This window comes from Hippocampus guttulatus, chromosome 6, assembly GCF_054856545.1.
Source record: "Hippocampus guttulatus isolate MCC_2025c chromosome 6, RoL_Hgut_1.0, whole genome shotgun sequence".
Lineage (NCBI taxonomy): Eukaryota > Metazoa > Chordata > Actinopteri > Syngnathiformes > Syngnathidae > Hippocampus > Hippocampus guttulatus.
Window position 1 is genome coordinate 20,571,909 of NC_141266.1, and position 26,548 is coordinate 20,598,456.

The following is a 26,548-nucleotide window of genomic DNA, read 5'->3' on the forward strand; positions in this document are numbered from 1 at the left end:
TCGAACGTTGGGAGAGGAACAATCGCCACAAAAAGACAACAGCTCGACACCGACATACTGAGAGGTATGTTCAACGCCGTTTTAAAGATATCTTTTCGGATTTATTAAGTGCCTTCCAACGAGCGTCAACATGCTTCTGTGTTATTCTGTCTGCAACATGGTAGCAAGAACACCTGTTTGAGTTCGTTTGGAACCTTTTTATTTTTCTTGGTCTTATGAATATAGAAAGTGTGAGATTAATTATTATCCCGTGTGTGTGTGTGTGTGTGTGTTTGAGACGTGTCCCATGAAATAGCAGAACTTCATGTTGCTTTGCACTGGTGGCCCAAAAGTCTGCCTTTAGGATGTTCTTTCTCGCCGGGGCTGCTTTGCTCCTCCATGTGTGCGTCGACACAGGTATGAAAACTATCAAGTCACTTCAGGGGATCTTTGCCAGTTTAACTGATATGGTAATACGGTATACTGCAAAAAGTTGAACCTCATACAGCAAGGGCTGATATGCACGAGTAAGCGCGAACAAGCGAGTGGCAGACTAGGATGTGACACTCCTGTCCACTGCAGTGACTAATGCACTAGTTCAACAATAGGCAGCTGTTCGGAGGCAGCTTTTGATCAACCAACCTCCCGCAATCGACCCGTTACCGCGCACGCACTTAGACACGCATGCTCTGATACGCTGCAGCCATGACAGCCCCTAAAATGAACGAAAAAATAAAGAAACAAAAGTTTGTGAAAAGCAAATCACTGCCTACCTGAGTAGAGAACTGAGGCGGAAGCATGGGAGGCGCTTGTGCAGCGTGGGAATGATCGTAGCTGACGTGTACCGTTTTAAAATCATTTTTGTCACAGGCCACATTGTCGTTACGGTTTCCATTGGAGGGCCGTTCTGAATTTTGGGAAACCATATAAATGTTTAATCGCCTCCACATATTACATACACAGCACACAACAAATTGATGGATAACTAATTTTAAAATCAGAAGTCAAGAATAATGACTCTTATTGTGAATTACATATGACAATTTGAAATTTTGGTTCAGCATCATCAAACTTGACATGCTTGATTTGCTTTCGTGGGCCACATAAAATGATGTGGCGGGCCAGATCTGCCCCCCGGGCCTTGACTTTCACACCTGTGGTTCACGGTGACCTGCTTTTTTTTTTTTTTTAACTCTTTCAATATTTTTTGCAAAAGTGAGACTGATAGGATACCAAGAGTGCACCATACATTAACACAAAAATATATTGATAACATGCACACAGGCACACAAATGTTTTGGCTTTTTTCTCCCCTCCACGTCGCTCGCGATTGACTTTAGGACCAACTCCAGGTCGATCGCAATCAATGTATTAGGCACCCTTGTTCTACAGCCCAGTATGTGTCTGACTCTTAAAGGCAAAGTTTGACATCAGTTGCCACAGTAGTCTGCTCTTCAAACGCCATTTCCATCATGATTCTTAATGTCAACTGTGACTGATCCACCGAAACCACTCCGATTGACAGCTACTCAAACGCCTTTATATAATATTCTCTAAAATCTAAACTCCAATTCCATTGAAGTTGGGACGTTGTGTAAAATCTCAATTAAAAACAGAACATAACGATTTGCAAATCCTTTTTTTCAACTTGATATTTGAAACAGAACTGAAACTGGTTCTTTTTACACTACAGCCATTCAGAATGTACATTATAGACAGTCTTAGTCTCATCAGTCAGTATGGTGTTTTTGAGTTTTTATTATTATTTTTAAAATGTCTTTTCGCGTGTTATTTTGAAGCAAGCGCATCACAGAGCAACAACTTCTGCATGGGGCCCTTCTGCATCAACCTCGACAAAACCGAGATTGTATCCGAAGCGGGACTCTGCACCGTCATCCCGTGCTCCTTCTCCGCCATTGACTTCACGCCTCAGAGCATCGTGTGGTTCAAGTGCCCCCAAAGCAAAAGCAGATGCAGCGACTCGGAGATCATCTTCCACTCCAAGAACAGCGACAAAATCCTTGACGGTTTCCGGGGCCGAGTTCGGATGCTGCAGTCCGACGTGAGCCGCTGGAACTGCAGCATCATGGTCAACAACCTCACACCCTCGGACTCGGGAGCGTATCAGCTGAGAGTTAATGGCCTGCTGCGGAACACCATGGAAGGATTTACTTACAAAAAGCGAGTGTTGATCATCGTAACACGTAAGTTGCACGGCCACGCTGCGGGACTTTCACATATAAGTAAAGCGTCTTTCAAGCTTTTTGAGATTGGAAGATGTATGTATTTATTTATTTATTTTTACTTGAATTCAACTGCGACCATCAAATCTCAGCTCTAAAATGTGATGATCGCAGTTGAATTGAACCCACTGAAAAAAAAAGTTGTGATTCCATTTTCCATTTTGGACCAAAAAAAATAAATAAAACGAAATCAAACTTTTAGTGAAAAGATACATTTTATGCACCACAGTGACTTTTGTGCTCATATATATATTTTATTACTTTAGTGACTATACTTAAACATCCGAAATCCATTTTTTAAAACAAAATACCAACTACAACTAAGAAAATGTTACTTTGATGGGAAGATATTGTATTTCGAATAATCACCAGTGTCACAATTTTCCAAACTATTTGCACTCGATTTGTAGTAGTAGTAGTAGTAATAGTAGTATTTAGTCGTGTGTGTATGCATGTATGCCATGCACAAGTGTGTGTGCACATATACTACATCATTGCTTCTGAATTGATATAACCACTGACATCTTTTCTCTGTTTTGGGACACCCTTTGCAGTCGATATCATGTGACAAACGCTCAATCACAATCTGCTTGTAATGGTTGAATTTCCAAAAATCCGCCACGTACAAGAGCATCTGCATTGTTCTGGTAAACAGTGATCTCTTCCAAAAGAGACCCAATTCGTTCATTCGATGGCCTTAGTCAACCTTTATTTTTTACTCTCCCAACAAAACAAAATGTAGGTGAGGAAAATGGCACTTGAACTTCGTGCGTTCTTGTCAGATCTCAGGCAGAAGCCCACCGTGTGGTACGAGCCAATGACCGCCGGTCAATCGGCGATGCTCACCTGCGTGGCCCCGGGCCTCTGCTCCGGCTACACCCCCACCATCAGCTGGGCGTGGAAGCAATCGATAGACAACGACACTCACGCCGTGGTCCCTGACGTGACGGCTTTCCAGTGGGAGACTTTGACGCTGTTCTCTCGGAGATACAAGTCAACTTTGACCTTCAACGCTACTGCTGAACACCACGGCCGCGACGTCACTTGCAAAGTCTACTACTGGGGAGTCAACGAGACCACGGAGAGAACCGTGACACTGAATGTTACCTGTGAGTAGCATCCACTGACACCTTTGTGGTGTGTGTGTGTGCGTGTGTGTGTGCGTGCGCACAACGCATCGTGAGACCTCTGTGTGTGGTCTTGTCAAATGACTCCAATTGATCACATAAAATACTCTATGATTGATCTGACATACTGTATATGCGGAGTGAAAACGCCAATCGACACATAGCGAATCGCAAGTATGCGGGTGTTGACTTAATTTCTTAAAATCCCGACTTTTCCGGCAATGGATGAAATGACGCCTGTACCTTTTCGTCCCAGATGCGAAGCCTCCATCCATCTCTGGGCGGACGACAGTGAAAGAAGGCGACACCTTAAGTCTTTTGTGCAACGCTGACAGTTTCCCGCCCTCTCGCATCTTTTGGAACCTTCCCTATTCTAACGGGACCAACGTGCAAAGCGGATCACAGATGAGCCCGACCGGAGCTAGCGCTTTTCTCGTCATCTCCAACGTGACGGCGGCCCACTCTGGACGCTACCAGTGCGTAGCGACTCGCTATACGGTCCACGTGAATGTGACGGTGACGTGTGAGTACAGTGAAGCCTTGCTTAAAAGAGAGCACGATATTGCGTGGCTGTTCAAAGATCAATCGAAATGCTCCAAAATGGCCGGCAGAACGGGAAACTCAGATTTGAACATATCTGGCAGTGAATGAGTGAAAAAGCTAACAAACTCATTTTTGTTTGACAGTTGTTGTATGAATTTCAGGGTGACATACAAGCGCACTGCAGGTACAAATTTTTATGGTGTAGTCATTTAAAAGTATTTGGCGATCATAGTTTGTGACAGTTTATGGTTTAAACCAGTGGTGCCCAACCCCCGAGCCGCGGACCGGTAACGGTCCGTGGATCATTTGGGACCGGGCCCCACAGAAAGAATAGAGAACTTGCGTTAAGCGCTTTGTTACAGCTGCCGCTGTTGGGAAAGCACTATATAAATCAGCATGTAGTGTGTATTACTTGCATTTTATTTATTTTGGAATCTGAAATGTGTTTTAGTTTGAAAAATGACCGGATTCTCTGGTACATCTGCCTACAGTATGCCACTCTTGACGCGGGCGCGCTTTTCGGTCACGTGATATGTTACCGCTAAAAATGAAACCCAGGAGCGAGCAAAATGAGTACAGTAATCCCTCGTTTATCGAGGTTAATGGGGACCAAAACCACCCGCGATAAACGAAAATCCGCGAAGTCGCGTACAATTAACATAAACAGGTAATTTTTTTTTTAAAGTCCGCAAACGGTCCGCGAGAAGCTGCAAAACAACAGCGAGTCACATAGAGCAACATATACAGTACTGTACTCCATGTATGTGTTTAAAATATATTCGGTATATTTTTTTAATGTGTTTGAAAAAATCCGCGAGGCACTGAACCCGCGATAAACGAACCGCTAAGTAGCGAGGGATCACTGTAATAACAAACGTCATTGGAAAGTTTCTTTGGCAAGGGAAAAAGACCCAGCCAGGAGACAGAAGAGGAGCCGACGACTTTCAAGAAAAAGAAGCCTAAATTTAATAGACAGTATCAGGAGTCCTACTTAAAATACAGATTTATCTCAACAGGAGATTCCCACGCACCAAGCCCACTCTGCATAATATGCAGCGATGGCGAGTCGTATTTTTCATGTACAGTACAGTACTTTATATTTGCGGTGTATCTTATTTTGAAGGCACGTTTAAACGTTAGCATAGCGACAAGAGAGTGTTACGGGCAGACACAACGTTCCTCGTGTCATAATTCGTGTTTATGAATATGTTTAGAAAATATCTCAGTTTTCATATTATTTTGTTGTATTTATCCGGCCTTTAAAGGCCGGTCCCTAAAAATATTGTCTGACATTAAATCGGTCCATGGGGCAAAAGACGTTGGGGACTGCTGGTTGAAACTCTTAATATGGCAAGTTCTAACCATGTTCAGAGAGGGTTTGACCAAATTGATTTTTTTTTCTTTCGCTATTCGCGGCAGGGTACGGTCCCTTCCTGGCGCCGTATTTTCATGCTAATTGTGCCCTTCTGCAGGGTTCGGGGGAATCCTCAACGGATCGGGATGTTCGCTACGTGGGCCGGTGTTGACCTGTGTGTGTATTAGCGGCGGGGTCCCGCGACCCTCCATCATGTGGCCGTTGCTGGCCAACAGGACGTTCTGCAGCGCCGTCACCGCAGTGTCTGACGACAGCGTCAACAGCAGCGTCACGCTGATTGTCGACGGTCTCAACGTCTCTGCGGTGGAGTGTGTCAGCATGCATCAAGATGGCGACCTCAGGAAAACACTGAACGTTCAACGCAAAACATTAGAATGGGAAGGTAGGGATGATTAGACAGTCAATTTTATAGCACAGGTGTTAACATTGGCTGTATGTGACTTGTTTTCAGAAAAATATACTTATTTCGGAAAAATGAGTTGTTACTGGTAAATTGCAACTTGTTCTGAGAAAATTCCAAATGATTCTCTGAAATTGATGATTCCTGAATTCCAGACTTGACCTTGTAAAACCGCAACTTATGATGGTTTGATGACAGTTAAAAACAAATCTGACTTAAACTTTTTTTTCTCGCAAATTCTGGCTAGCTTTTGTTTGTTACGACTTATTTTTTCTAATATCGTGACTCTTTTGTCATAGCAATACGACTTTCGACTGAGAGTGACCGAAAATGAAAATGTACTTTTGTAACATTGCATCGTAAGACTATTTTTTGTTCAAATGTGACTTATTCTTTTTATATTATGGAAAATCGCAAATCTTTTTTTAGAATATTTAAACTTTTGACTCCTTTTCATAAAACAGATTCAGAGCGAGGTATGAAAAAGATGACAACCATGTTTCGCCTGGATGTCTTCATCGCATTTTTGAGCGGCGCGCTACTGTCAGCCATCTTGTGCTGGCTTTCCAGGACTTGCTGCCGGTACAACATCATCTTCTCTTCTTCTCCCCCCCCCCCCCCCCCCCACCACCCACTTTTGTTAAGACACATTATGATATGCGTGTCCATTTTTATATCCAGGAAACCAAAGAAAAGCCCTGGTCGTCTGGATGTGGAGCTGGTGGAACCACAAGATGAAGATGACCCACAGGTATTTTCCTTTTTTTTTTTAAACATAATACTGAACTTTTTTTTCAAGACAGTCAGGAAGCAAGAAAGCGACATGTAATTCAGTGAGCCAGTCGGTAGCTAAATAGTGGCTAGCGTTGCCTGCTAGCATTTGCTTGGAGTGATTAGCACCTCACGCTAATTGCTAATTCTTTAACTACTTAAGACACGCTCTGTTTTTGAAGAGCGTAACAATATTTATCAGCTAAACAGTCAGCGGCTATGTAGCTAGCCGCTAGTTTGTGCTAATTTAGAGGTTGACGTTTTCTCTTGTCAGGACTCTGGCCACAAAGTTGTCGGCGAGGAGGCGACCAAAGCGGACGTGGAGTACGCCAGCATCAACTTCTCCGCGTTGAGGAGAAACAACACCAGAGAGGTTACGACCACTCACCAGGCCACCGAGTATGCTCAGATCAAAACAAAGGGAAATAGCAACGAATCGCTAGAGCATAATGACGATAAAGAAAAGGATGAAATGAAGGCGGAAAATAGGACACAGTGTAACAATGAGAACGAAGAGAAGGAAGAGGAAGCCTTGTATTCAAACGTGAAGGACGCTATGATGTCATGAACGGCCCCCCTTTGCTTTAAATTCAGATGTTTTCAGCTGTGGTACAAAAGCTGCAAAAGAAATCTCTCACAGGCATTTCAAGATGTTTTTTTAATTTTTTTATTGGCAGTGTTGAAATTCATTGGAGGCAATCGTGACAATGTACACTTTAAAAACATTTCGAAGCATTTTAGACTTGCATTGTGTGAAATTATTACATAAAATAGTATTTCAGGGTAGGTGGTATTGCGATACATATATATATACATATTTCACATTTTAAAATGTGTACTTACATTATATTTGTCCCTGCAATGTTTTTTTTAAATAAACAATATGGTGGTTAAAAAAATATGATCAAAATGATTTATAAATAATGACACTATCTTCAATATAGTTGAACCTATTTTTGGAGAATTGTTGTGTTCAACAATTCTCCAAAAATGAACATCATTTTTAAAATTTATATTCCAACATTATGCTGCTTTAAAAAAACGGATTTAAATAAAATGATTTAATCATGACTATCTTCAAAATATGTGAAGCATTTCACTTGATTTCAAATCAATAATTCTGTAACAAAGCAAACAAACTATTTTTTTTGTCAACTTTGTGTTTCTCGCCGTTCTGATTAGATTGTGTGGGTGTCCCTAATGGATTGTCCACCGAGCATCCCAACATGATGAGGCCATGTTGCTCCATTCCGGGGTCAACGCATTAAAATGACCAAATCCGACCGCAAAAAACGCGCATGCCCGTATTCTTCCCTCTTGACACATTCACACCAGTGTGTGTATGTATGTACATGAATAGATTAAGCTTTATTGGATTACAAAGCTCCCTTAGTTGGACAGACACTTGGAATAGAGTCCACATACTGCTACACAGTTGACAGCTACAGTGTGACGGTAATCTCCTGTTTGTTTGTTTTTAATGCAACTACAGTATTTATAGGAATTGTGACTTTACTATTGTGTCAGCGTGTGTCTTGAAAATATGTTAAACAGATTTTCAAAAGCAATTTTTTTTTTTGTCAAACAAAACAATTTGTGTATCGGTCTTGACTGGTGCGGGTTTGAAAGCGGGTGGCGACTTTGTGATCAAAGGAGTAGGGGTTTGTTTGTTTGGTTTTGTTTGTTTATTGAACATAAAACATATATACAGTAATAATTTGACAGAAAATAAGGTAGATAAAAAAAGAAAGAAATCAATCTTCATACAACACAGTTATTATGTTCAAGGGAGTAGGAAGAAGTAAAAAACTTATCTAGTCCTACCCCGTTATGTGATTGTATCTAATAAATCATTTTTATATCAATCAGAAAAGAAAAAAGTAAGAAGAAAGAAGTCTCCATTAAGGCTCATACTTTACCCTTAACCGTGATACCTTCACAACTTTTGGTTTGCATCGGGATTATATACTTCCACACCCTGACACTCTTGTGTCAATTTTCTCTTGTATTCATAATGGATATTTATATACCTTTCTCTATTTATCAACTTAGTTCTGATTTATCATTATATTTAATGTGACAACAAATGGAGAACCGTCGAATGATATGAAATGATATCCACGGGCATTTAATGATGTGAAAATCTTAAGTCGCGAGATGAAACTACACAGTGGAGCTTTGTCGTTTTTTGATTACAGTCAGAGTACAAATAAATCAGCGTATTCAAATATTTGCAGGGCGTGTGGACAAACCACAAACGCACAAGTGCGCACACATACCTGCGCGGCTGCACTCACACCCGCGTAATAAACGCATACACGTCAAGCTGCATGCACAGAATTTAAAAACACAGTAGCTCACACGCACCCTCACACCCCCACACACAAACGCACACAAATGAAGTAATCTTCATTCCACTTGAGTTTTGATCACTCCGACATGACTGCAACACAATCTCTTGATGTGCTTCCGGATTTCCGTCATCTTCAAACCGTAAATGATCGGATTGAGCAGGGGATTGTACACCAACGTTTGCAGAGTCAGAATCAGTCGCGCGTTTTTCGGAAGCACCGACTCCAGTAGACCGATGATGATGTCAAAGGTCATCAAAGAGAAGGTGGCCAATAAGACAATCAGGTGCGGTAAACACGTATCGACCGCTTTTTTCCAGACTTCTCCCTGGCTATGATAGGCGACCATGAATATCTTAAAATACGTGAAGAAAATGAACAGCACGGGGATGACAGCCATAACGGATAGGGTAAACAAAGTCCACATAGCGAGAAACGTTGGTAATGTACAGTGAATATTCATCATCGTCGCATTGCAAATAATTCCAGCCAATGTCACGCTGCAGATTTTTTGTTTGGACTGAAAGACAACCGTCACCGACATCAGACAGACGGGCACAAACCAGGCCGAGGCCAAACAAATGCTGACGCTGGTGGTGCCCATGGTAGATGCGTATTGAAGAGGCCTGCAGATGGACACGTATCTGTCGTAAGACATAGCGAGCAGCAACAAAATGTCAGAACTACCTAAACTGTAGAAGAAAAAAACCTGGACCAGACAACCGGAATAAGAAACTCTCTGCTGGTGAGACAAGACGGCCACGACGAGTTTGGGGTAGATTGCAGTGCTGAAAAAAAGTGTGTTGAGCGACAAAGCTGCAATGAAAATGTACATGGGCTCGTGAAGGTTCCTATGGATCCAGATGAGACAAATAATGATGCAATTAGAGCAGAGAATGAGAACATACAGTGCCAAAAAAAACACCACGTAAACGTATCTGTACTTGTCCACATCTACAAAGCCATCGAGACTCAGCATCAGCGTTACGTTCCGTTCCATCGTGAATAATGACAAAATAATGACGCAAGGTCAATAAATCTTATACTTCCCGGTCCAAGCGTCCACGTCGTCGCTGATGGAAAGTGCTGCTGAGCGGCGGCTGCAGACGCAGAAGTAAGAAGGCATCTAGCTGATGATCGGGATGATGACAGCCTGCGATTGGTCATCCTGTCGAGGAGGCGTTCTGCTCCTTCCCTCTTTGGCCGAAATGTCTCACAGGGCTCAACAAGACTTTGAGCTTATTGTTGTGGCCCTGAACTGCAGTATTGTTGTTTGGTGATTTGAAAAAAAAAAAAAGACATAACTTTAAAAAGCACGAGCGAAAGACCCGAAGGCAGGGGGTGTTTAAACCTTTTCGGCTGACGGCCTGTATTCATCATCAAACAAATACCGTAATAAATATTTGTCCAAGACAAAAAAAAAAAATGAAGTGAGTCTTTTATTATTAAGGGAGAACAAAAAAAATAAATCCAACCCTACATGGCGCTGTGTGAAAAACTGAATACTTTCTAAACCGAATAACAGGTTGGGCGACGCTCAGCAGCAATGATTGAAATCAAGTGTTTTCGAATGCTGGCAATGAGTCTTTGCTATCTCTGTGGAGATATTTTGGCCCACTCTTCATTCCGGATATACTTGAATTCAGTAACACTGTGAGGTTTGTCAGCAGTAACAACCTTTTAAATGTTAATGAAGGGCCATTCTCGTGGTTGTATCCATCACAGCAAGTCGTCCAGGCCCTGAAGAGGTGAAGCAGCCCCAGACCATCACACTTCCACCACCATGTTTGACTCTGAGTATGATGTTCAGGATGTCATTTTTGCTCGGTGTCTTCCTCATCGTTAAGTCATGAACATTGACCTAATCTGTCGGGAGGGATGCTAAAAGTTCTTCAGATGTTGTCTTGGATTCCTTTGTGACATCTTCAATGAGTCGTTGTTGTGTTGTTGGCTTTGCGGCTCCTGGGAAGGTTCACCACTCTTCTAAAATTCAACGATTTGTGGATAATGGCTGTCAGTGTGATTTACTTGAGTCCTACAGCTTTAGGAATGACTTTTAACCGTTTCCAGACTTATGGGTATCAATTATTTTCTTTCTCATCTGTTCTTGAACGTCTTTGGATCTTGGTCTTGGTTGCAGTTTTTTTTTGATCTTTTGACTGACTTCATTTTGTCAAACTGGTTCTATTTGGGCGAGTTCTTGATTGAACAGGTCCGAAGGTGATCAGGCTCGGATGTGCTTGGCGAAAATGAACCGAAAAATAAATTCATAGTTGAAGAAGTGGAGCAAGTAGTTTTTTGACACTGGGTCAGTTAGCTTTGAATGGCTTTTATTTTGGTCCCCTTAAAAAAATCTAATCACTATCTGAAAAACTGTTTTTCAGCCAGCACACACACACACACACACACAAACACACAAATCAGTCAAGCCACCTTTAAGACCCAGGAGAGAAGAAAATCTGGCCCAGTGCCTGATATCTGTTTGTGTGTAACAAATGGAAAAACAAGCTCGGCCTGAGGGAATAACTAATGATGACCCAGTGATCAGTTGTTGCCTTGTTTGTCAGAGCCATCTCTCCCAAGAGACAACAGCGCTTTGACCGCAGACTCATCACTAGCATTCCCCCGAGGCCGACTTTGTTTTTCCAACATCACTCACTGTCCATCAGCATCAAATCTCGCACCGCTAGCATCCTACGGGATCATTCGAATACCTAAGCTAAGCTAAGAAAACATCACTGTGACCCCACAGGGTCGTCATTAACTCATCCCCCACTGGCCCAGCTTGTTATTCATCTGTCCTTTTTGGACTTTAACCGTACGTGAACTCAACGCTTCTGGTCAAGAGCGTTTACAGTACATATTACCCAGTCAGCAAAATTGGTCTGGCCCAGCTCTGGGGCAGACACGGCACGTACACTCGGCCCACATACCTCAATGAATGACGGTCCTGCAGTGGCCCACGTCTGGCATCCATGATGTGGGCCGCATTCGGCCCAGATCTGAGCCGCATTGTAAAACCATATCTGGCCCTACTCCGACCCGACGCTGGGCCAGAACAGGTTCCTGATATCAGCCTGAATTCAACCCCAACTAAGCCACATCTTTCATGAGCCATATTTGACCCACATTTTTTAAAAAAGTCTCAAAAACGACTGTTATAAAAATATGTTTATTGTCATAATTTGTGAACCTCACATACAACTCCACATACACTGGAAAAATGCACTTTTCTTTATTTAACAGTGAACACAAAGTCGAAATTGGAATGCAGCTTACTCTTGAACAGTATTTTTCTGTCCGGCAATTGTTGCGCTCTCCATATCCTCTTTTCTTCTCATGCTCTCCTTCCTGTCACCATCCTGATCAGGAGCCAGATGTAGCCATCTTTTGATTGTGACATCAATTTCCTGGTCTGAGGCCCAAGATGTTAGGCTGTTAGGTCTCACAGCGGCTGTAAGAACTGTAAAAAAACAAGAATGGACAGTGTGTTAGGAAAACAAACATTTGTACATGTCATGAACAATGAATAGTCAGTAAAAACAACCCCTGAAATTTCTTATAATAATAATAATAATAATAATACATTTCACAAAACTAAACTAGGTGTGAAGCTGTGGGGCGGAATATTTGCCACCAAGAACTAAACATGACTAACCTTTAAATAGTTTACACTGAATTTGAATTACCGGTGCGTCAATTGAAGGTCAGTGGCTCGGATAATGGATGGATTTGTATATTTTACTCTGAATCATATTGAATAACTGAATCTGAATTGTACAATCTGAATTTGAAACAATAGACTTTTTTTTCTTTGAAACTGTATTTGATCCTCATTGAAAATTAAATTCTGTTTATTTTCATATTCAGACGTTTTTTTCAACGTCAGATTTTGTTTTTGAAATGAGGTACTAAGTTTTAAATTAACTTTATGGTCAAGTATTGCTGAAAAAAACGCCCATGTATATAAGTCGGTTTTTGCCCAAAAAAAACGACCATGTATGTATAGTAAGGCATTTTTGGCTGAAAAAAAACGACCATGTATAGTAAGGCGTTTTTAGCCCCAAAAAATGACCATGTATAGTCAGGCATTTTTGGCCCAAAAAAAACGACCATGTATAGTAAGGCGTTTTTAGCCCAAAAAAACGACCGTGTATAGTAAGGCGTTTTTGGACGAAATTTTTAGCCGAAAAAAACGACCATGTATAGTAAGGCGTTTTTGGACGACATTTTTAGCCGAAAAAAACGACCATGTATAGTAAGGCGTTTTTGGACGACATTTTTAGCCGAAAAAAACAACCATGTATAGTAAGGCGTTTTTGACCGAAAAAAACAACTACAAAAAAAACAAATGCCTTTCTGTCGTTTTTTTCGGCTTAAAAATGCCTTTCTATACTGTCGTTTTTTTCGGCTTAAAAACGCCTTACTAAACTATGTCGTTTTTTCGGCTTAAAAACGCCTTACTATACTATGTGGGGGGTTTTTGGCCTAAAAACGCCTATGTCGTTTTTTTCGGCTAAAAACGCCTTACTATACATGGTCCTTTTTTTTGGCTAAAAACGCCTTGCTATACACGGTCGGTTTTTTCGGCTAAAAACGCCTTCCTATACCTGGTCGTTTTTTTCGGCTAAAAACGCCATGGTCGTTTTTTTCGGCTAAAAATTTCATCCAAAAACGCCTTACTATACATCACTGGTGTCAAACTCATTTCACATGGTGGGCCACATACGACCTCGGTAGATGTCAAGTGGGCCGGACCATTAAAATGATACCATACTTTGCTATCAACAACCAAAACAATGTCTTTCCTTTGTTTTGGTATAAAGAAGCACAAGAACATTTGGAAAATGTTGAAATTTAATCAATGTATCTTTTACAAAACATTTCATGAAGCACCTTTTATTTCCTTCAACAAATGTGCAACTTACTTTTATCATTCACATATATGCATTGCAACTGATCCCATTGATTGTACAAACTTTAACAAGTAATTGGTATTGAAAAATATAGTCATGCACTTTATGATTAAACATTTATAAAGAAAGGAAGTTTTAAACCATTTACACATGCATATAAAATCTAAATGTAATCCCTGTCTACACCTTACAAACTAAGGAGAGTGCTATTAAATGTGTAAATTTGAGAGTGCTATTGATAGCATCTGCTGTCATGGGTCTGTCTCAGTAACGGACTGAGGCTGCTGTTGTCTTCTTCTCTGGTCAAAACATCCCCTAGCGGATATTCAATGAATTGCACCATATTAAAAAGATTAATTCTGTTTCTTTTATGCATTTTTTTTCATTTTTAAATTATCCTGCGGGCCTGATTGAACCTCGCATGTGTGTGTGTGTGTGTGTGTGTGTGTGTGTGTGTGTGTGTGTGTGTGTGTGTGTGTGCGTGTGTGTGTGCGAAAAATAACGCGGTTCAAAACATTTGTTAAATGTGGAATTTTGCAATGGCATTCACTTGCGATTCAGATCTGGAAATTTGGAATGGCAGCAGCACTCACAGCAGAAGATCGGCCAATCATAAAATCGAGCCCCCTTACATGGCGCCACCGTGGTGTTCTGCAATATCACTCGTGGCGCGCCGCGCTAAAGACTTACTCAAGACTTGCACATGAGTGACTTCATCCCATCTGTGTCAGGTGGTACGCTCTCCTGATGGCTCTCCCCACACTGACCGCTTCCCTGGTGACCCAAAAGAAGGAGGCATTTGAAGCCCTGGTGGGGGCGGCGGCCTCTTTGTCCGGCGGTGTTTCGGCTGTGCCGGTCCCCTTTGTGGCGTCGGCGGCGGACTCAAGCACGGCCGTGCGAGTCCTCTGCAAAGTACAGGCGTCCCTCTGTCTGGACGACGCGTCCGTGGAGCGTCTGGGCCGGCGGCGAGGCCTGGAACCGGCGCGTCTCAAAGCCCTGCGGGCGTGCCCGCTCTCGACCGAGGTCACCAAGGCGGAGGTAAAGAGGCGACTGGCGCTGGCAGAGAAGGACTGCTCGACGTTGTCCTCCAGGCTGGTGCAGATGGCTGTGCCCAGACGCGCCCGCTCGGCTGGACGCTCCTTTGCTGCCATGCTGAACGCGTTGAAGGCCGCCATTGATGACATGGCCGCAGACGCCGAGAAGATTTTGGCCTCTGCCTTCGCATAGAGAAGCCAAAACGCTTGAGGCTGTCTCTGAAGGATTCAGGTTAAGTTGCTCTAGATATTTTGAAAATATTCTACCAGGTTTTTGCTCCTGATACTCAGCCTAGAAACGGCAGACACTTCAGGTCTGAAGACGTTACCTTCATTTTCACACGTGATTGTCAGCTGTCATTTGTGAGGCTTCGGCAGTGTTTGTTTTGAATGTAGTCGAGAGTCAGAATCAGGATCAGCTTTATTGTCCAACTATGTGCAAGCACACCAGGAATTTGTTTTAACAGTCACAACCTGTCCCAAAGACAAAAAGTAACAAAGACTAACAGAGGGAGACAGAATGGGAAGCCAGCGGTTCGCTACTCAGTGCCCCGGGTTTCTGAGATGGAAAAAAGGAAAACATGAGCCAAGAGGGAGAGGTGGAAAAAAAAAATCCAGGCCAAACCTGTGTTTATTTTAAGGAAGGAAGGGGTGGTGGGAAGTATGGGCCTGGAAAAAAATCTCAGCATGTTCATGCTGTTGTGGGTTATGAATGCGACCATGCACATACATGCCAGTATCACCCATAAGTACCATCAAGGTAAGTTTTTAAGGTAAGTTGTGTGTTGAGAACCACTGATGGCTTTCACTCCGTCGAAGCTGCAACCTCTTCACTTGCCACTTCCTGTCCAGAAGGAGTGTCCGCCACCATTTTCTCCTCCTCTGGTTCTGGATCCGGTTCTGGATCCGGTTCAGTATCCGCTTGCGGCTCCTCGCCTTTGTCGCTTCCGACAGGACGCAGTCGTATCTCCGCATACTCACTCGTGACGGAGGAGAGCCCTCGTATCTCAGCGCCGTCGCGCGCCTGCAATTGGATCACGCTGACGTGGGCGTAGAGCAGCTGCTCGTCGTCTGGCGCCGCCTCCTTGGTCAAGTCCTTGTCGTTTGCGTAAATCGCGTTGACGTCGGAAGTGTGGGTCTGAAAACACACAAAGATGGATTCAGAAGTGAAGGCATCATCGATTTTGCGGGCATTTAGGAATGGGGCATTGGGTGGGAATGCACACTACGATGGTGGCATTGTTTTATTATTCAATATTTTCTTGACAGTTTTTTTTTGGGGGGGGGGGGTTAATTAATTTATTTTGTCATCGAGTATTTTTAATTCGTGATTTTGCTGGCATCAAGCGTATACCTCCCATCTCCAAAACAATCACTTTTCAGGAAACAAAAAAAACAATCATGTTTGTTGAGCCATTCACATTGCATCATCAAAGCGCATAAGGCATTTTCCGCGCTTTCGATCAGTCCATTTGGAAAACTAACCTACCCACATTGGCACGAACCAAAAGTAACGATTTGTGAAAAAAAAAAAATTTGACCAAATTTGGACATAAGAGTTTTCTTCCCAACGTGAGTATATTTTAGAATTTGTCTTTGGTGAGGAGATTTTTTTTTCCTTATATATATCTAACTCTATAAATATTTTCTAATTGACTAGTTTGTCCCAAAACTTCATTAATTCTGCACCAAAAAATTGTCAGGCTAAATTGTGTAACTTAAACAATGGGTCCAATTTAAATACATTTATTTGGCAGACGGTCATTCATTGACTTTCTTGAAGTTAAATCTGACTCAGGACTCACCTCATTGGTGACCAAAAAGTCTGTGGCGTTGTCTGCCTGTCTGTCGTTAGAGGGAAAGGTACCTTTGGTTTTCCTGGTGGACAAACACACAAAAATAAATAAATAAATAAAAACACCCAAGAAAAAACAAAAAAAAAAACACAAAACAACCAAAACCTTATTTTGGAAAATGTTTGTCTTGAGGCCATTTGTTTTCTCTGTTGTAACGACACTTATTGCCAATTACTGCCACACAGCATTTTAAAAATATTGTACACATTAATTAATGAATTGAACAGCAAACATTTTGAAATCATTGTATATCTTTGTAACTTTTATCATTTCTCAACTTCAAAGAATTGTTTTCAAATACATTTGACCTTAATGAGTGGCCTGTGTGCTCACCTGCAAATGTACAAGAGCAGCAGGAGACTCAAGATAAGCATGGTCACCACTCCCACAGCAGATCCAACCAGAACCGTCACATCTAAAAAGCCCAAACATGAGTGATGCCTGCAAATCATAGCAACCTTAATCAAGTGTGAACAAAAGAGACCTGTCCGAGCAGCAGGGGAGGACATGTTGAAGGCAAGAGTGTCAAATCCAAACGGGTTGAAGCTGACGCAAGTCAACGAGGACACAAATTCTTCACCGTCCAGGCGTTGCACGATGATGACGCTCCTCCGGGTGGCGCTGTCAAGGGCCTCCTCTGTGATGGGGCTCTTGTCCGAGTGATTGACGAGCACCCCAGACAATTCCCACTGGAGGGAGGGAGGCGGGTTGGCCTGGCTGTCGCAGGTACATCGTGTTTGGGCTGACACATCTTGGCAGTGGGAGGATGTCAGGATCTCTGGGGCAACTGAAGACAGTAAATGGCAGATTTCGATGTATTTTATTTTTTATGGAAAGGCTCCTTTCAGACTTTTTTGTGGTACTATTTATGACAGACATGCCATCCAAATTTCATGTTGCTGAGTGAAACATGCTTGACTTATTGAATTTCCCCCCCAAAAATTGCCAGGGGTGCTACCATGGTCTTTTCAGGCATAGCTCCTGGTGATTTATTTTTTGGTGGGTCTACTCATCATAGACATGATTACCAAATTTTAATTTTGCTATGTGAACCTGGCTTTGGGGACTGCATAACAATTCAAAGGATGCAACAGAGACCTCTGACTTCCTGTTGTTTTTCCGGTAGGGTTGATTGAGGGTTTTTTTTTTTTTTTTGTTGGTCTACTCATAACAGAGATGCCTACCAAATTTCACGTTACTAAGTGAAGCGTTTTTTTGTGGCTCAAATTTCCCTCAAAGTTGTATTTTTTTGTGTTTTATCGCGAGTCAACTTTGAGGCTATGCTGCACCAACACGGTATGAATAAAACCGAAAAATGTTTGGCAATTTGGTGTGGCCAACATGTTTAGTATATCGTCCGTGCTAATAACTGCCTAACTCCACTTTTGTCTCGACATTTTCACAACATGCGCATTGGACTATGGAGAGTCACTTTCTGCACAAATCTGACTTTTGCAATAAATTGTGTTAAGAAGTTACATTATTAGCATGACGATATTCAGTCTTTCATTCATCTTCCGAACCGCTTTATCCTCACTAGGGTCACCAGGGGGGCCGGAGCCTATCCCAGCTGTCTTCGGGCAGTAGGTGGGGGACACCCCGAATTGGTTGCCAGCCAATCGCAGGGCACACAGAGACGAACAACCATCCACACCCACACTCACACCTAGGGACAATTTAGAGTGATCAATCAGCCTGCCATGCATGTCTTTAGAATGTGGGAGGAAACCGGAGTACCCGGAGAAAACCCACGCAGCATAACGATATGTTGTACAAATTTGCTTGCAAGCAGACATCATCTCCACAATGAGTTGGTCTTCGAAGGACCCATGGCAAAGGTCAAAAGTGAGCCGAAAAGGCAGAATTTTTCAGGCATGGCTTCTTGCTATTTTTTTTTCTCCAATCTGTCCATGATAGACACGTCTACCAAATTTCAAGTCACTAAAGGTAATGAGATGCTCACATGTGACATCGATGGCAATCGGCTGCGCCGACTGTCCCCCGTGAACGTTACGATTTTCACAATAAAACGTGTCCCGTGACAGCTTTGTGACGTTGAATGTAATTTCCCGTCCCGAGCCCATCGCCGTCTTCTCCCCGCCGCTCACTCGATACCAGGTGATGTTGACGGCCGGCGGGTTTGCCACACTGGCGCACCTTAAAGTCACGGTGCTGCCCTCAGGTAAAGAACCAGGTGGCGACATGGACACCGTTGTGTTCTTTGGAGGATCTGAAACACAACGGTGGGCCTGTTAGCATTGTATGCAAAGTAGATTTAAGGGGCGTGGCCAAGTGAGTGATGTCGAGCTGCGTCAGGTTGGCCAGTTAGTCTGGGCGTGAGTTTTGAGTGTCCTCTTTGTAAGTGTCCTCATTTTTTATTTGTGTGTTTGAGTGTCTGAAGTGCATGGATGACTGCAGCTGTCCTTGCCCACATGCGAGGGCATTGCTTCATTATATTTGACTTTATTCTAGCGGCGGCATTTGTGATGTTTGCAAGGCAAATTATGGCCTGCAAACACAAATCCAAAAAAAATAAACAAAAACCGATCAAGCAAACTCGAAATTAAGTTGAGGTGCTTGTATATATGAATATATGGCATAACCTCGTCCTGCTCTTTTAATTATGCTAGTAGGTACAATTTAGCATAGTTTTTTTCCCCCAAAAGCTTGCTATAGACAATTTCATAAAATTTGTATTCTTCATGTAATGTATTTATTTTTATATCCATAAAACAAAATGTGTATTTTTAATGTAACTTTTTTTTGCAAATGTTTTAAAATATTTTTTCTCAATTGATTTTTTTCCTCTTACATTTTTTTTAATCGGTTAAGATGTTTTACTTAAATTAATATGTTGTGGCTTGAATAATATTATACTTATTTTTCAAATTTAACAGAATAAATTGGATTATTCTACATTGTTTCCATTTTCTATATATTATCAAATGCTAATATATATATACAGTATATATACATTCACTATGAAAGATTTTGTGTTTATTATTATTAATTTAAGTCCATACGTTTGTATTCATTTCTTCTTTGATGACTAATAAAAACGTAAAACCAAACTAAATTCAAAGTAATTTTGACGCTGAAATAGTCTTTCAGCGGCTGTCTGGAGCAAACGGACTTTTTTTTTTCTTCTTCTTCAGCTGGAAATGACACATTTGTACAACCTTACACGTATATGAAACAAAACAGTCTTTGCACACAAAGAACTGTGTGCACCTTGTCACGCATGTGAACAGTAGGCCACTGTGCCCGGTGCAGACACATGCTTGTCGCGCACCCTTCAGCAACTAACACAGTGGTCACTCATTAGTGACGTCCAACAGACTTACACTGAACGTCCAGATGAACGACTGGAGACGCGTCCTCTCCCACCGCGTTCTTGGCCATACAGCGGTACTCGCCAGTGTGTCTGGGCTGGGCGGCGTTGAGGATCAGGAGGTCCCCGATCTCCAGGTACTCTCCGCCATTTATGGACCAGCTGTAGTTGCGCACGGGCGGCTTGGCTTGGCTCTGGCACAGCAGGATTACTGGGGTGCCCTCCAGGATCACGTCGGGCGGCTCGACAATCACCGTGGTGTCCTTGGGAGGGACTGTTAACGCAGCAAAAACACTTCTGATGAGCAGTGCGCCTACGGCAACTAAAGTGATCATTCTCTGTATTGATAGCACACGTTGTAACATTGACCAAAAACAAAAAAATAAAGGAAGCCTCATGAAAATCGGTTTGGAAATTAGCGAGTTACAACTGAATTTCAAAGTACACAAAAGCCGTTGATGGGAGAATATTGACCCTCCCAGCCTGCTGTGGGTTAGCTGGGCTGCCCCAGCGTGCCGGCGTATAACTTCACATCGGTGGTTAGCATAGCAATTGTTAGCATTTAGTAGGGTATCTGACCATGAAAATCATTATCACTCTGCCTTTAGCGCTTTCTTTACTCAGCTTGCCATCTTGCTGTGTGAGTGTTTTTAGCATACCAGTTGTTAGCATGAGCTGAGATACTCTTGTTCATAAATTATTTTACTAGAACAAATTTGAACAAAATTGCTCATGAAATGGTAGTATAACGGGGGACAAAAAGAAAAATCTTGTAGGAGAATTCCTGTTGTCTTCAATTAGCATCAGCATTATTCCACACATGGAAAAGCCGAACCAAGCTAAGCTCGTCTTCCATGGGTGTCCAATCACCCTTTTTTGTGCGTTCTCTCAAGTGGACTCACATTGAACATCAATGGTGATGACGGACGAATTTTGCTCTCCGTATGTGTTGATCACCCCACATTGAAAGCTGGGAGAGTCTTCCGTGACATCGATGATGAGTCGTTTCCTTCTTCCCACTTGCGTCACCTGACCGCCATCTACTAGGTACCAAAAGTAGCCCATCACTGCAGGGTTGGCGATGGTGTTGCAAGTTAGTGTGACCGACATGCCCGCCATCACGGGGCCTGGGTAGCTCACAGATGTATTCTTAGGACCATCTGAACACAAGGAATACACAGGAATACTTTTACTTCGATACAATGAATGCATATACATTACACACCTGTAACTTGCTTTGGTATATTTCAGACAACTTTCACTTTTACTGCACTATGTTTTTGAAATAAAACGTATACAGTTGACCTCCGCTTTTCACTGGGGATACAGACCGGGTTGACCCACCTACACCAAAAATCCGTGTATGAATGCAAACATATTAAATGATTTAATTTTAAAAAATAATACCGGATTGGCCCGAATATAAGACGGCCCTGATTATAAGACGACCCCCTCTTTTTCAAGACACAAGTTTGAAAAAAAGACTTTGTGAACAACAAATTAATTTTTATACAGAAAATAATTACAGTACATCTGAAAGCAATGATTATAACAATATATTTGAGAGAAAAAGCATGTTATTTTGCCTCATTCAAATCTAAAGTGCAATCACATTCGTAAATGAATGGCTTCTGGTTTTTGAAATGTAAATGACATCATAATTTCTCCTCAGCCGCTGGTTAACCTGGCCGATCTTCGGCCCGCTTTTCTCCAGATTGTCGCGACGTTTCTCCATTTTCTGTTACCTCTTCTATTATTTAATTCTCTTTTCTTTTTTACCGCTATTTTTTATTTTTCTTTGTCGTGCTACCACTATTTTTATCTTTATTCTTCGTGACAGGGGTTCGCTTTGACCTGGGAAGTCAAGTTCAGCATTCGCTTCAGTGATATCTGGCGCCATCTAGCGTCGCGAATTGGTCTAGACCCCGAATGTAAGACGACCCCCACTTTTTCAGTCTCATTTCAAACACTGTTTTATATTCGGGCCAATGCGGTAATAATAATCCAAATTAAATAAAATCAGGGAGTATCCGCCAAGGATAAACAACAACAACAAATTCAAATATTTTAAAATTTTGAAAAATATTCACTTTTACCCAAGTATCACCCACAGGTACTTTGTACAAGATTGAGTAAATGACATTGTTGCGCACCCAGAGCAGTTTGGATGTACGGAGACTTTTTAATGAAGTAACATACAGTACGCAACTTCCCTTCGGTTCTGTTTCCTCATTCACTTTCTGCACGTACATGCGTCATCACGCACGCACCTACTTCTCAAGTACAAAGTGACATCGAGACCAAACATTTTGTAAAGTTGGCCCAAGTAAAATGATCACTCACTTCTAACAACCAGAGAGGAAAGCAGGGAGTACTCTTCAAAATAAATGGGGTCATGTTTTTTTCTCATATCGTTTAGTTCCATATTGTGATGTATTTCATGATTTGTAGATGTTTATAGAATAAGACACCGTCAATTACATATCATTTAACTATCAGGTTACAGGGTGCATGAAAAGGTTAATTTAATTTTGACGTAAAATGTTTTTGAATTAACTATGGATGTTTTTAAAATGAAATAAACTCAATTTTTTTAAAAAAAATACGTTTTTCTTTTTTTCTTGTTCGAGGGAGGAAGGGAGGGGGGACAGAGAGAGAGAGAGAGAGAGAGAGCTATTATTTATTAGACACCTCAGAAATTCCACTTATCCCAAAACAGGGAATGCTTGGTTTTGAAATTGTATTTAATTATTTTCGATGTATTATGACACAGAAAACTAATACAGTTCTGGCAATTATAATCTAAATAATATTAATTTGTGTTATTGGTATAAAAAAAAAACTACTCACGCAAAACTTGAAGTCTCAACAAGCTTTTTGTAGACACCTCAGTGCGTCCCGCTTGCCTCCTGTAGATGGCGCTGCAAGTCACCTCCAGTCTGTTGTGTTGGTAAGTAGCGTTGAAATTCATGACTGCGATGACCCTCGCCGCTGTCTCCCCTTCCGCTTCTATCACCACCTCTGTCACATCGCCCAGCTGCGGCGTCCAAGTCAGGAGTGGCGGCAACATTGGGCAAGGAGCCGGCGTCCAGCACTCCAGAACCAGTGCGGTACCTTCCTGAACCTCAGCCTCGTTTGGGATGATAGTGGGCACGGGTGCCGAGTCTGGAACGTCACATGAGAAGAAAAACAAGAATTCGTCATCAAGCCGGGAAGTGTGTGCAGAACAATAGGCGGGTAACTTTGGTTTTGAACCACAAATGCTAAACTCCAGCCATGACTTCAAACTATACTTTGAAACCATACCCCTAGTCTAAAAATCCTAAAATGATCACGAAACCATAATATAAAGCAATAAACCAGGCTTGAAATCATACTTTGAAATTGAACCCCGCAACTGAAACACTAACCATGACATGAAACCAAAATGTGAAACCGCAATATTAGCTTCCGACCGTCACGTTCAACCCTAATTTGAAACTCGAATTTGAAACACCAATCCTGACTTCACACCATAATTTGAAACTGTAATGCTGGTTTGAAACCACAATATAGATAGGCTGGCTTTACATAAACCGCTAACCATGGCTTCAAACCGAAATTTGACACCCTCACTCCGACTTGAAACCATAATTTAAAACCTACCTTGAATGTACACCAAGACGCTCTGGACAAAGCTGAACTTGAGACTGTTGTCACAGTCCAGCCTGAAGTAATAGTAGTCATACTGCTCTGTCATGTCCTCAAGGATGGTGCTGCAGTCCTTTTCCTGACAAGGGACGGGACAAAAATGGAAAGACATCAAAGAAACTTCAATTGCAGGCTATAAACGCGAAAATATCCGAATGAATACAGTAAACACCCACTTGTGAAGTATTCTGTATAACATCACCAACATTATAGATATTCTAATTAATATTGTGTTCAAGAGAAATGAATTATGCAGTTTAATCCACCCATTTTGATATCCACTCGACTTCCGGCCCGCCACTAATATGCATTTATTTTTTAATTATTTTATTTTCAAAATTGAAAGTCAAATTTTTAAAAAATATTTTGAACCCTGGAAAACCCAAGAACCCTTTTCTTCTTTGGAAAGTGATGAATTATATATTAAATGACTGCTATATGTTCACTGAACACCCAAATATACAGTATGTTTTTCCAAAAATTCGATGCTTTAATCCTAATTTAGGATTTGGGCCAAATTTGACCCTTTGGTATTTAAGGGTAGCATTTGAGTAGCAGAATTTATAGGGGCCAAATTTGACCCCGTGGGTTCTCCAGGGTTAAAAATGTTGTTGCACTAATTTAACAGGGATAATCAGTGTGCTGAAAAGCTGCCTCCAGTATTGAAAACATGTTTTTCCGCTCTTTCCGGGTGCTCGCCTTTTGTTTTGTTGTTTTTTGTCCTCACACTCATTAAGTACAGCAGTAGTACCCCCGGTTATCACGCTAACAAAATCGACACTCAGCAATGGCCCCGCAGCAGAGGAGGCTTGAGTGTGTGTGTGTGTATATATAGTTAAATCATATATTTATGTTAACATTTATTCTGACCTGCAAGTTCCCAGTGAGGTTTCCCTGCAGGACATTCTGTAAGGCACTTTCCTCCCTTGTAAATCTGGAGTCGAACATGAGCGTCCTGTAATGGCCTCGCATCCAAATGGCGGCACAGGTGCGGTCCAAGTAACTATCCCAGTCCGGAGGCATCGTGAACCTGCAGGGAATACGAATGCACGAGCCACTCATGCCCTGCACAGATGACGGCAACATAGTCGCCCAGTCCTGACACAGGCTGCCTGAAATCCAAATGATAATCATTTAAAAAAAAGACTCAATAAGAATAAATATAAAGTAATTCAGAAAATTAAAAAATACACTTTTTTTTAAAGTTTTCATTGCATTCTAAATATAGTCATCTATATTGTGCTTTTGATTTGAAAATTTCCTGAAAAAGAAATTTAGTGTAATAAAAATGTTCAAAGTAGTGAAGAAAAATGATACATTTTTAAAAAATATTTGGGTTTAATGCACTTTTTAAAATGTTAAGATTTAATTAAAATGAATTTTAAAAAAGCATAAAAAATAATACTCGCTGTACAAAATTCGAATCCATATTGAACTTTTAATTTGAAAATGTAATTTCTAAATATAGTAAAAATATAAACCACAATTTTATCCAATGTACTGTACTTTTTATGAGGAACATTTACAAGTGATACGGAAAAAAATATATTTATCATTATTGAATGGAAAAAATATATAGATAATTGTAAAAAAACAAACATAATTGACAACATTTTAATAACAAATTGCTTACCTTCAAGCAAACCACAAAGTAGAAAAACCTTCAACGTGATGTGTGTCATTTTGGGGGGGTTTCTCTCCTTGTTGATGCATAGAAACATAGTCTTTCCGAAATTCTCTCAAGAACAATTTTTTAAAGGGCTAATCATTAAAAAAAACAAAACAAAACATTCATTTCATCTTAACTTGGGACTCGCTTGAGCTGCGTCTTTAAATTCAACCGCTTGCGGTCCATCAGCGCCGTCGCTAAATGTGTGTGCGTGCGAAGCTCTCAACTTCTATGGGGGAACTGAAAGAGTCTTTATTGGTTCACCAAAAAAAAAAAAAAAGGAATGAAGCAAAAAGTAATGCAAAAAAATCTACCTCCAAATTCTAATCAGAGGCCTGTTGCGTTCAAATTGTCTACACAGAAAATGTCACAAATAATTTGCTTTGTTCCTTTCAGGAGGAAGTCTTGAGCTCCAACGGAAATTTTACTGTTTGATTTGTGTGTGACTAACACAGGAAATTGCTTTTGAGGTCAGAAATATTTCAACAGCGCTTTAGAAAGATGCTCGGAGATTAACTAACTGAAAGTGCTGTCACAACCGCTGAAAGAACATGGTTTGAATCGGCAGAGGGACCACCCGTTTCCGCTTTGTTACAGTGGTGGGTAGGAAAAGAACACCCCCCCCCAGTTGATATGCCATATTTTTGGAATGTAAAGAAATGTGAATAAAAATTTTTTTTACAGCATAGGGTGGGGAATTCAAATTAAACTAAAATAATGTTGTGTGCACACCCTCTTGTAACCAACCAAGACGGACCTAATTGGTGCCCCAAAAAGTACTACCCGCTGATGTGCCGTCAGTAAATTTGAAAAACCCTCACCCTAGTTTTAAACCCAACGTCGAAACCCGAACCTTAGTTTAAGAACCTACTTTGGAACACTAACACTAGTTTGAAACCGTAACCCTAATTTAAAATCCTGATTTGAAACCTTAACCATTGTTTCAAAACCTGTTTTGAATTCCTGACCCTTGTTTAAAACTCTAATTTGAAACCCTAACCCGAGTTAAAAACATTAACCCTATTTTTAGACCCTACTTGAAACCCTAACCTGAGTCTCAAATACTAATTTGAAAACCTAACCCTCGTCTATAGCCCTAATAGTTTTAAACCTAACCTTAAAACCCTAACCTGAGTTTACAACCCTACCCCTAATTTTAAAGCCCAGTTTGTAAAAACTCAACCCTGGTTTTAAACCCTAGTTCGAAACTCCCTCCCTTGTTTGAAACCTAACCCTAGTTTCAAAACCTAACCCTGATTTAAA

General features: G+C 41.4%; 4 protein-coding genes across 7 annotated transcripts; 2 read left to right on the forward strand and 2 right to left on the reverse strand.

The window, feature by feature from the left end:
- Positions 1 to 13: 13 nt before the first annotated feature.
- On the forward strand, positions 14 to 7,178 carry LOC147204062 (sialic acid-binding Ig-like lectin 5). Of its 3 annotated transcripts, none has more exons than XM_086114368.1 (9): positions 14 to 64; positions 278 to 396; positions 1,779 to 2,183; positions 3,005 to 3,331; positions 3,606 to 3,872; positions 5,365 to 5,649; positions 6,132 to 6,249; positions 6,349 to 6,418; positions 6,713 to 7,178. In XM_086114368.1, the coding sequence occupies exons 2-9, from the start codon at positions 345 to 347 to the stop codon at positions 7,004 to 7,006; spliced, it is 1,818 nt and encodes a 605-aa protein (XP_085970494.1). In that variant the 5' UTR covers positions 14 to 64; positions 278 to 344; the 3' UTR covers positions 7,007 to 7,178. The 3 variants fall into 3 exon arrangements, with proteins under 3 accessions (XP_085970494.1, XP_085970495.1, XP_085970497.1); XM_086114369.1 differs by having other exon boundaries at positions 44 to 64; positions 296 to 396; XM_086114371.1 differs by having other exon boundaries at positions 46 to 64; positions 299 to 396.
- A 1,306-nt stretch (positions 7,179 to 8,484) lies between these two features.
- On the reverse strand, positions 8,485 to 9,789 carry LOC147204063 (olfactory receptor 10J4-like). Its single transcript, XM_086114372.1, has one exon. It carries the CDS (start codon positions 9,787 to 9,789, stop codon positions 8,848 to 8,850), a length of 942 nt encoding a protein of 313 aa, XP_085970498.1. The 3' UTR covers positions 8,485 to 8,847.
- A 4,663-nt stretch (positions 9,790 to 14,452) lies between these two features.
- On the forward strand, positions 14,453 to 15,149 carry LOC147204064 (interferon-inducible GTPase 5-like). Its single transcript, XM_086113157.1, has one exon. It carries the CDS (start codon positions 14,453 to 14,455, stop codon positions 14,930 to 14,932), a length of 480 nt encoding a protein of 159 aa, XP_085969283.1. The 3' UTR covers positions 14,933 to 15,149.
- LOC147204065 (myelin-associated glycoprotein-like) lies at positions 15,143 to 26,499 on the reverse strand. 2 transcript variants are annotated; one of them, XM_086113152.1, is made up of 11 exons: positions 25,250 to 26,499; positions 24,487 to 24,728; positions 23,572 to 23,695; positions 22,777 to 23,091; positions 20,829 to 21,086; positions 19,940 to 20,200; positions 18,559 to 18,825; positions 17,080 to 17,382; positions 16,929 to 17,010; positions 16,545 to 16,617; positions 15,143 to 15,877 (listed from the first exon to the last, which is right to left on the reverse strand). In XM_086113152.1, the coding sequence occupies exons 1-11, from the start codon at positions 25,335 to 25,337 to the stop codon at positions 15,545 to 15,547; spliced, it is 2,346 nt and encodes a 781-aa protein (XP_085969278.1). In that variant the 5' UTR covers positions 25,338 to 26,499; the 3' UTR covers positions 15,143 to 15,544. The 2 variants fall into 2 exon arrangements, with proteins under 2 accessions (XP_085969278.1, XP_085969279.1); XM_086113153.1 differs by having other exon boundaries at positions 24,487 to 24,646; positions 25,250 to 26,498.
- Between the last annotated feature and the right edge of the window lie 49 nt (positions 26,500 to 26,548).